Here is a 10859-nt window from a genome sequence, read left to right as displayed (position 1 = left end):
AAACTAAATTCTAATAAACTTAATTATACATACTATAATATTTATACATGTACAATCCTTTATCTATTTATATATTATTACTCTTTTATATTGTTTAAATAATAAAATTTTATTTATTAAATTGTAGATTTAAAATATATAGATTCTTAAAAAATGTCGATTTTTGATAGTTCAAATAATTATACTTTTTTGAGTGATTCACATCGTACTATTTTCCTTTTGTTAATCCAAAGGGTTAACTAAAAAAATCCTACGGGTTTTTGCTTGAATATTAAATTTAAAAATTCAAAAATTTTTTGTCCAAAGTAGTCATTTTTTGCAAATTTTTTCAATAAAATTTTTTTTAAGCATTGTAATTAATTAAAAATAAAATATTGTTTATTTAATTCATATTTATCTTCGTACGACTTTGAGATATAAATTTTACACGGTTTGAGCTATTAAAAAATATGTATTCAGTTCAGAGATATAGCGTGACAAAGTTGCAAGGTTTCACAAATCCTAGTGTTAATGGGAAGGTAATCAAAAATAACAATATCATACTAAAGTTAAATTTCATTTTATTAATTTTTTTTATTACTGACAGTATTATTATGGGACGATACAGATAAAAGATATTGCGGAAATGTCAATGCATCTCATTAGTCAACTAACATAAAAAGAAAAAGAATATTTAAAGGTTTAATTTTTAAACAGTATTATATTAAAAAATGTAATTTATGCAGTATTATAGATGCATTGCTAATTGTCTATTTTGGACAAATCGTCGGTCGACATTAAATACTTTATTAATTGGCTTCATCATTTTATTTACGTGCTCTATAACAGTTCGTAAATATACTAATTTATGTATCTTGGTTTAATTGTTTGTAATTTAAAATTGGAGAATGTTTGGAAAATCGGCTGATGACGAGTGGTACACGGTTATCGGAGCGTAAAAATAATTTTTACATAATGAAATTTAATTTACATATTATAATGAAATTTGATTTAGACGTTTTGATTCTTTCTTTGAACTATCTTCAGTATAAAATGAATGTTGCACAAGATGATGATCGCAATTACATTGTCGATTACTGACGAGGATTTCTTCTTCATTATTTCAGAATTAGTTTTACTCTTTGATAACCGCGTACGATTCGTATTAGTTGTTTTTTTATTTGTCAATTTTGCGATTCCGAAAATTATACTATTAAAACTGAAGATAAAAACGATGGTCGAAATGTTTATTAATGTGAATCATTGTCTTTATTAATTTATTGTTAATATGCAGAAATAAATTCATGTAATTTGCCATATTATTATATTAAATTAATGACACGACCTTCTTGTGTTGGCTTTAAAAGCGTTTGTTATTTTTTTATTTATTTTTTTATTTAGAGTTCTTAATTTATTTATAATATTTAAAGAATTATATTATGAAATTTAATTTACTTTGATAAAAATACTGCCTCGATAAATTTAACTAATATAAATTAAATTGTATTTTATTTATTGTTACTTTATAAAACATTTATATTTTTATTAGTCTCTTTATCCTCTACATTTTATGAATTGCATGAGCCGATTTGTTTTTAAATGTACATTTAGTTTATTTCTAAAATGTATACGACAAAATATTATACAGTCTTGACCATAGAGCATTTCCCAAAATTGATGATAGGCATTCTATATCTAAAAAAAAAATAAATTAAAAAATATTTTATATTGAGGAGAACGTTTATTTTTATATAACAATTTTAATATTCTGTTTCCTTTCAGCTTTTATTACTGTGTTTTTTGCAAGAAAAAATAATAAATTAAGGACTTTATATTTATGGCCGAAACTGTATTAAGTCATAAAAATATGATTCCAAGATTATCTTTATTATTCTTTGCGTAGCGAAAGATTATGGCCTGTTTCTCGCTGATGAAGACGTGAAAAAGGGAATCTGGCTTGAGCCCGGACGAAATCTCGATTACTATATGTTGAGGAATGGAGATCTGCTCGAGTACCGTCGTAAGCTCCGTACACTTCGGGTCCGTATGCTGGACGGAACGTTGAAGACTATGTTGGTGGACGATAGTCAGCCCGTGGCTAATCTCATGGTAGTGATATGTACAAAGATAGGTATCACGAATCACGACGAGTATTCTTTGGTGCGCGAGCTGGTGGAAGATGAAAACGAGAATCAGAAACCTGGAAATTTCGGCACTCTCACGTTGAAGAGAAAGAAAGAAGAGAAGGGCGAAAGAGATACAAAGATGGAACAATTGAGAAAGAAGTTAAAAACCGATGACGAAGGTAACATTCTTGAACTCACATTGATACATATTTAGATCAACATTCCGTTACAGTCTGCCCGTATTATGGTATAAGTTTGTGAAATACATTTTTACTTATGTTTTTTTTTATTCACAGTAAATTGGATAGATCCGAGTAAGACCTTGCGCGAACAAGGTATAGACGAATCTGAAACCGTTTTGTTGAGGAGGAAATTCTTTTTCTCGGATCAAAATATCGATAGTCGCGATCCTGTACAATTGTCGCTGTTATATGTGCAAGCGCGAGATGCGATTTTGGACGGTACACATCCAATTACTCAGGAAAAGGCTTGCGTTTTCGCTGGGATTCAGTGCCAAATCCAGTTTGGCGATCACAAAGAGGAGAAACATAAACCGGGTTTCTTGGAGTGAGTTGCATTTAATATGATTCCTCGATGCTATATCGATTAATATTTCGTATCATTCTTTTTCAGTCTTAAAGAGTTTCTACCACAATCGTATGTAAAAGTGAAAGGAATCGAAAAGAAGGTCTTCGCAGAACACAAGAAGCATATTGGACTCTCAGAGCTGGACGCAAAGGTTCTGTATACTAAAACCGCCAGGTCACTGAATACGTACGGCGTCACGTTCTTCTTAGTGAAGGAGAAGATGAAGGGCAAGAACAAACTGGTACCGCGTCTGCTCGGCGTGACAAAGGATTCGGTCCTGCGACTTGACGAGAAAACGAAAGAAATTCTAAAGACGTGGCCGTTAACGACCGTGCGGCGTTGGGGCGCCTCACCGAACACCTTCACCCTTGACTTTGGCGACTATTCTGATCAATATTACAGTGTACAGACTACCGAAGCAGAGCAGATACTCCAGTTGATCGCTGGTTATATTGACATTATCCTGAAGAAACAGAAAGCGAAGGATCACTTCGGTATTGAGGGAGATGAGGGATCTACTATGGTGGAGGATAGCGTGTCGCCATTAAAGTGAGTATCTCTCACACTCTCAGTACATGTTAGTTCCTCTGAGCTGAATGTGGACAGAAGTAATAATAGCTATTAAGAGAGTGTTAGAGCAATTATCAGTTCTCGATGAGAGTCGGACTCGTCTTAAAGCGACCGACTTACGTTCAATTGTGTGTCACATTCTAACAATATTTCACGTTAATCTAATGTAATCATGGAAGAGTTTTTAAGAAGTCACGCAAACAAGTGTGTTCGAGCGATTTCCAATTCTAACGGGTATATAATTCGCATTAAAAAAATTAAAATTAAAATTTTTTAATAAAAATTTAAATAAAAAACACTAATTAAGATTTTTCATGTGCGTTTTCATTCAACAGAGCCACCATCATGCAACATGAGACTAGCAATGTTGGTAAAGGAAATGTAGAAGCTGTTTCAGTCGCAATACCAGCTGTTATGAGGGCCGGAGGAGATGGTAAGCAAAATTTTATTATATTTTACTTCACGTTTTATCTCTTAAGTAATTTTATCACAATTTTTACTAAAGATTATCTTGTTACATCAACAGCGATTGTATATTTATCAGACTTTTATTTGGATGTATATGGCAGCTTCCAAAACTGTATTATTTTTATAAATTGAAAATTATGTTTGCTTTATAAATTTTTTAAGTTCTGGTACACCGCTCTTTTAAGATATTAAGGTATTTAGAAAAATTAATTAATTAGCATTTCTTTGCACGATTGAATCCTCGGATCTTGTGATTGTTAGCTGTTAATATGTGGTTTTGTATATATATATATATACATACATACACTTTTTATTTTGTAAATACACGTTAAGCTAGCATTTGCAAAAGTGTCGCTTATAATAAAAAAAATTAAATAATTAAGTATTATATTAAACTCGCTTTTAGCTTTTAACGGAAAATAATTGATTAAATGAACAGATTTTACAGTATCGAGGACTCGATCGAGATTGTTAATAATTGTAAATACAGCTATAGAGTTAGAGTGCACGGTGTGATTTATAGGGGCTCGACCGTATGGAACCGGTCACATAGGTGGTGCCCAGTATACGACTGTCAGTGGACAGGTGAACATCGCTCATGCTCCGCCTATGGTAAGCATCTCTAAAATGCGTCCAAGCTGCTCTCAAGCTCATGTCAATGTCTTTTAGTTGCTTGTTATAAATATATATGCGCCTTGAAGTGTAAAAATTGGAGAGCCTTCGGAAACTTTTGACTTCAGCAAATCGTGTCTCTCTATTGTGTAATTATTTACGATTTTGATTGTGGGGATATATGTATGGGGATGTATGTATTTGGAATGATATTTTGTGAATATCTAAAATCGCACCGATGAGATGATTATACTGCACATTAGAGAGCGAAATTTTAAATAACTAATAGACGGTTAAATTTATTTTCATGCTAGGCGCCTTCTATTGCGGACACAGAGTAGGTACACTACGATAACATTTTCAGTTATCTCTTTCAGTTTATAGAACTTTTTTTATTATATTTAATTTATTTATTTCTTCGGACTGATTCGTTTGCGTTTCATGTTCGTTGATCGACTTTCTCTCAGTACAGTGCTTACTGGATAGATCTGCAATCTCTACTTATCGCAATGCGTCTACTTACGATTCATGCTTTCTCACGACAAAATACTTGCTCATATTCAATCAGTATCAGTAAACTCTGTATCGCAACTATTTGTTGCAGTTTACCGCTTTGTTATGTACGCGCATTTCATTTACGTTCATTTATTGATTGTTACAAGCAAAACGTTTCAATCCCAACTGCATTTACGCGAAAAATATCTTTTTTTTATGGTACTACCAATCATTCAGTCAAATTTGCCACGGCTATACGTACATTTACAATGTAATGAATGTTTAAAACTATAGGTCCAACAGACAAAGGTGACATCCGTCCTATCTGAACCGCAACGTGCCTTATTATCAACCATCACCGCTGGTCACGAGGTGATCCATATCGCTGAGACAGAACTGATTACAAAGGCTCAATTACCCGAACTCGGTACGGATCCGGCGTCTCTAAGATGGATCGAGCAGACGATCGACACCCACAAACAGAATGTGGGCTCACAGATCGCAGCGATGAACGCCGCGACCGCCCAGGTGGTCACGTTAACTTCCGGACCAGCAGACGATGTCGATCACACGGCAGTGGGAGCAGCAATTACCACAATCGCCACGAATTTACCTGAAATGACGAAAGGCGTGCGAATGATAGCTGCTCTCATGGATGATGAGTCATCCGGCGAGCGACTATTAGACGCCGCCAGGAAACTATGTTCTGCATTCTCGGATTTACTGAAGGCCACAGAACCTGAGACCAAGGAGGTGAGTTTGTTGTGTCTATGAGAGAATTGCATATAAAGTATATAATACGTAATCAGTTTGCGAATGTAAAGTTAAATGTTATTTCAACTCTCCTCTTTCTCTACAGCCTTTCTACATAACATCTACGCTCTATGGGCAATATGTAAGCACTAACATTTAAGCTTTGTAGCGCAATAATATTAGACCTGCTTTTACGGATGCACTAAACTTCTTTGCGAGCACTTGATCTTTATCTTGATCCTACTATATCTTTGAGTTGCAAATTTTGTTAATAAAAATTTTTGAATGTACATAAATAAATGTAAAATTAATCTATATTCCCTGTGGCATAGTTGGCTAAAAGATGTAATCCCTTTATTTAACCCTTCAATATCACTCTTGATATGGCATACTCAGTATGCCATATTCTTTTTCGAAAAATCATCTTTCGGAACTTCTATTTACTTTATTACTTATTTTTTTATTAATAAAAATACATACATCTATTTGATATCCTTACGTTCTTTAATATCTGCTGTTTTAATCGAAAAAAAATTTTTTTTACAATATATTTATTTTTATAAAAATTATAAGCAGTCCAATTAAGTTGAGTATGCCATACACCAGTGTGTTGTTTCCATAGCGAGGTGTTTAAGGGTTTAAAATATTTAAAAAGACTTATCAAATACGAATTATTATTTTAAATCTTTTCGTTTATTTCTTATTTTATATATTTTTGGATATCATGTGAGTTATTCTTTGCTTACCTTTTAGCCGCGGCAGAATCTATTAAATGCGGCGTCACGAGTGGGTGAAGCGTCGCATCAAGTATTGACAACTATTGGCGAGGAGGATGACTCGAACCGCGAGCTGCAAGACATGTTACTCGCGCTCGCTAAAGCCGTGGCCAATACCACTGCTGCTCTGGTATTGAAAGCAAAGAATATAGCGGCCACATGCGAAGACTCCGCCACGCAGAATAGAGTGATATCAGCTGCAACCCAGTGCGCACTGGCTACATCTCAGCTCGTAGCTTGCGCAAAAGTCGTAGCACCGACTTTACACTCACCCGCCTGTCAGACGCAACTAATGAATGCCGTTCGCGAAGTAACGAAGGCTGTGGAACGTCTAGTTCAAGTTTGCAACGAAACGTGTAGCGATGAAAACTTACTGAAGGAGCTGAGCATTGCAGCCGCCGAGGTCAGTCGTACCTTGAACGATCTTCTCAATCACATTAAGACCGCCACTAGAGAACGCGCCAAGGAATCAATCCAGGAAGGTGCGGTGGAAACTATTTTGGTTGCAACAGACAAACTGTTCGCCAGCACTGGCGATGCCGGCGAGATGGTACGACAGGCGAGAGTGGTCGGTCAAGCTACCGCGCAGTTGATTCAGAGTATTAAAGGTGAGGCGGAAAGGCAGACAGACTCAGAGCAGCAACAGCGTCTATTAGCGGCGGCAAAGCTACTCGCCGACGCCACTGCCAAGATGGTGGAGGCGGCACGGCAGTGCGCTAGCAGCCCTCACGACGCCAAGATGCAAGATCAACTGCGCCAAGCAGCGGAAGAGTTGCGAGCTGCGACTACAGCGGCAGCAACCCCGGCGTTACGTAGAAAACTTATCACACGTCTAGAGGCGTGCGCCAAACAGGCCGCATCTACGGCCACGCAATGTATCGCGGCATCCTCTGGTGCCGGCCACCACAACACTAACCCGGCCAGCCAGGAGGAGCTAAACATGGAATGTCGCATGATGGCGCAGCAAATTCCATATCTTGTATCGGGAGTAAAGGGCACACAGGCACAGCCGGATAATTCTACGGCTCAGTTGAACCTGATAAATGCTTCCGAGCAGTTTCTGCAACCAGGCACCGCCGTTGTGAAAGCAGCCAGAGCCGTTCTGCCGACGGTCACCGATCAGGCATCCGCCATACAGCTGAATAACACTTCGCAGCAGTTGGGGTCTTCGTTAGCGGATCTTCGCTCGGCGGTGACGCGTGCCAGGGAAGCCTGTGGCGGATTGGAGCTTGACGCCGCGGAGGAGCTAATAAATAGCCTGAAGGATGAACTAGGCGAGTTTTATCGCGCCGTCGAGGCCGCCTCGTTGCGACCGTTACCGGAAGAGACGACGGAATCAACCGCGTTGCGACTTGGTGCCACGTCGAAGAACGTTGGATTCGCTATGGCGCAGCTGTTATCCGCCGCCAAACAGGGCAATGAGAATTACACCGGAAGCGCAGCTAGAGAAACCGCGTCGGCCTTGAAAGATCTCACGTACGCCGTACGCGGTGTAGCCGCCACATCCAATCAGTCGGAAACGCAAAAGAAGGTGCTGATGACAGCAGACGATGTGATCCTGCGATCGCTACGACTGGTGAAGGAAGCTCGACGTGTACTGAAGAATCCCGATGATCCTGAGAACGAGGCCAATCTAGCTGCAGTTGCAAAAGATGTCTCCAATTCATTGAATAAATGCGTGTCCTGTCTACCCGGGCAAAGAGACGTCGACGAAGCGATATGCAACATCGACGATATGACTCAAGTGCTCAACTTGAACGAGTTTCCGCAAACAAGCAAGAGTTATGGGTAATTAGTTTTTGTTGATTGGTAATAAAGCAGAGCAATATTCTTGGAAATAGAAAATTTATTTCTTTAATTATAAACAACAAAAAGATAATAAGGGCAATAGGAAAAGTACGTTTGCTGTTTCGTTTGTAACGGAGGGGAGCCGCAGTTTTGAAACAAGCACGTGGTTTTTAGTAAAAAAAAACTGCAATCATATATTGTGTCGTTGAATATAAAAAGTATAATAAAATATAATTTTTCAATTAAACAAAGAATATTAATCAAGGAAATGATTTACATTCGTTTCAAATTAATATCAAGCTTAGCAAACTTTGCTTTGATTCGTCAAATTTCAATTTTTAGTCTGATATAGGCTTTACTCCGGCATAGAGCAGATGTGAGTTGACCTTTAAATGTTATCTGATGAAAATATCTGGAGCTTCAGCGCGCGCGAAAAACAAATAGCATATTTCTAGTTTAGTTCATATTAAAATTACCACTGAACAGCTTTACATAGTCATATTTTTTTTTCACTGTACTGATTAAGAAAAAATTCTATTGCTTGCTACTGTACACATAGAAATAATTGACATGTAGGGAGACTACTATTTCAATTTTTACGCTTTGCATTTTTACTTTGCAGGCAATTGCAGAGTGATCTCAACAACGCTGCCGCCAATTTGAACGATGCATCATCGAATGTAGTATCGTCCGTACGTTCGCCCGTACAACTTGCAAATTCATCGAAACAGTTTACCAATGCTTTTGGAGATTTGTTGGGTGTGGGTATGGAGATGGCAAGTCAGACAACGATTGAAACCCGCAGTCAGGTGGTAGTATCGTTAAAGAATGTTAGTATGACGTCCAGCAAGCTTCTCATGACCGCTAAATCGATTGCGGCTGATCCCACTGCGCCAAACGCGAAGAATCAACTGTCGGCGGCGGCTCGAGCAGTCACTGATTCTATAAATTATCTAGTGGACGTGTGCACCTCGGCGGCGCCCGGACAGAATGAGTGCGACAACGCTATCAGGAACATTCAATCCATGCGATCTCTGTTGGACAATCCAAGCGAACCCATCTCCGATGCCTCGTATTTCGAATGCTTAGAGACAGTCATGGAAAAGAGCAAGAGCCTCGGGGATGGTATGACCGGCATCGCGAATCACGCGAAAAAGTCGGAACACGAGCAGTTCTCTATCGCGGTTCGCGGAGTCTCCTCTTCGATTTGCGGCTTGATCGAAGCAGCGGCTCAAGCAGCCTATCTGGCGGGTGTGAGCGATCCCACGTCGGTAGCGGGCAAACCGGGTCTGGTGGATCAGGCGCAATTCCTGCGAGCAGCGCAGGCCATTCATAGTGGTTGCCAGAGTCTCGGTAGCCCGACCAGCACGCAACAGCAAGTGCTCTCGGCCGCTACTATGATTGCCAAGCATACCAGCGCGCTTTGTAACGCATGCAGACTCGCGTCCAGCAAAACTAGCAATCCTGTAGCCAAGCGGCACTTTGTTCAGTCTGCCAAAGACGTCGCCAATTCAACAGCGTGCCTCGTTAAGGAAATCAAAGCGCTCGATCAGAATTATTCCGATATCAACCGCGAAAAGTGTGCGGAAGCTACGAAACCTTTACTCGAGGCGGTCGATAATCTCTGCACGTTCGCGGGTTCTCCCGAATTCGCGAGCCAGCCGGCCAAAATATCCATTGCAGCTAGAGCCGCCCAGGAGCCGATCACCAGCGCTGGCAAGTCCATCATCGACGGCTCTTGCGCGATGGTACTGGCGGCCAAGAGTCTCGCGGTCAGTCCGAAGGATCCGCCGACCTGGCAGCTGCTGGCCAATCACAGCAAGAGCGTTAGCGATTCAATCAAATCGCTGGTAGCGTCGATCCGCGACAAGGCGCCTGGTCAGAAGGAATGCGATGCTGCGATTGAGAAATTGTCGGCGCGAATACGCGAGCTCGACGCCGCTTCGCTGAGCGCAGTTTCACAGGCGCTAATGCCGCGCCGCGAGAATACCGTGCAGGGATTCACCGATCAGATGGAGAGCAGTGCAAGCGAGCTGCGTGAAAAGCTGGAGCCGTTGCGTACCGCTGCCAAGTACGAGGCAGAGAATGTCGGCCACGCCGTCAATCAGATCGCTCTTTACTCGGAACCGCTCGTTTCCGGCGCAATCGGTGCCGCGTCCAATATGGTGCACTCGAAGCAGCAGATGGTATTGTTGGATCAGACGAAGACCGTAGCCGAATCTGCGTTGCAATTGATTTATATCACCAAGGAATCCGGCGGCAATCCGAAGGCCGTTGCGTTACATACTGAGGTGGACGAGACCGTTGAGTCCACTAAAGACGCGCTTCAAGAGTTACAGAACACCTTGGAGACCATATCGACATCTGCGGGCATCGTTACTGGTCTGATCGACACGATTTCTCGTGCGATGGTGAGATTGGAGGATCATCGTATGTCCACTATCGACACTGTAGACTCTTACGTGGATTATCAGACAAGGATGGTCGAAGCTGCCAAAGAGATCGCTCGACTGGCACAAGAAATAGTGAGTAGTCTTTATCGCAATTTTGGCAATTATAAGTACAAAGCACCCTTAATAATTTATTACGCGTATTAACCTGGATCCTCCCTCCACCCTCGCAAATCGAGTTGGGACATGATCAAAAATTTAGTGCTATTTTGTTTTGTTACTAATTTGTTGCTCTAGAGCGAATTTTATTGCTA

The 10859-nt window shown here is 40.0% G+C and overlaps 1 protein-coding gene across 11 annotated transcripts in view; it reads left to right on the top strand.

The window, feature by feature from the left end:
* LOC108756856 (talin-1) overlaps positions 1-10859 on the top strand; it is a 60348-nt gene that overhangs the window by 40998 nt on the left and 8491 nt on the right. For 7 of the 11 annotated variants that reach the window (XM_018500960.1, XM_018500962.1, XM_018500961.1 and 4 more), the window contains 9 exons: positions 1883-2284; positions 2402-2672; positions 2739-3242; positions 3599-3696; positions 4255-4343; positions 5133-5591; positions 5698-5733; positions 6345-8155; positions 8778-10680. In XM_018500960.1, the coding sequence (XP_018356462.1) occupies positions 1883-2284; positions 2402-2672; positions 2739-3242; positions 3599-3696; positions 4255-4343; positions 5133-5591; positions 5698-5733; positions 6345-8155; positions 8778-10680 (5573 nt within the window). The remainder of the gene's footprint in view (positions 1-1882; positions 2285-2401; positions 2673-2738; positions 3243-3598; positions 3697-4254; positions 4344-5132; positions 5592-5697; positions 5734-6344; positions 8156-8777; positions 10681-10859) is intronic. The other 4 variants (XM_018500966.1, XM_018500967.1, XM_018500971.1 and 1 more) reach the window with 1 other exon arrangement.

Source organism: Trachymyrmex septentrionalis, unplaced genomic scaffold (genome assembly GCF_001594115.1).
Source record: "Trachymyrmex septentrionalis isolate Tsep2-gDNA-1 unplaced genomic scaffold, Tsep1.0 scaffold13, whole genome shotgun sequence".
Classification (NCBI taxonomy): domain Eukaryota; kingdom Metazoa; phylum Arthropoda; class Insecta; order Hymenoptera; family Formicidae; genus Trachymyrmex; species Trachymyrmex septentrionalis.
Note: the sequence above shows the minus strand (reverse complement) of the source record. Positions and strands in the feature narration are given on the sequence as shown.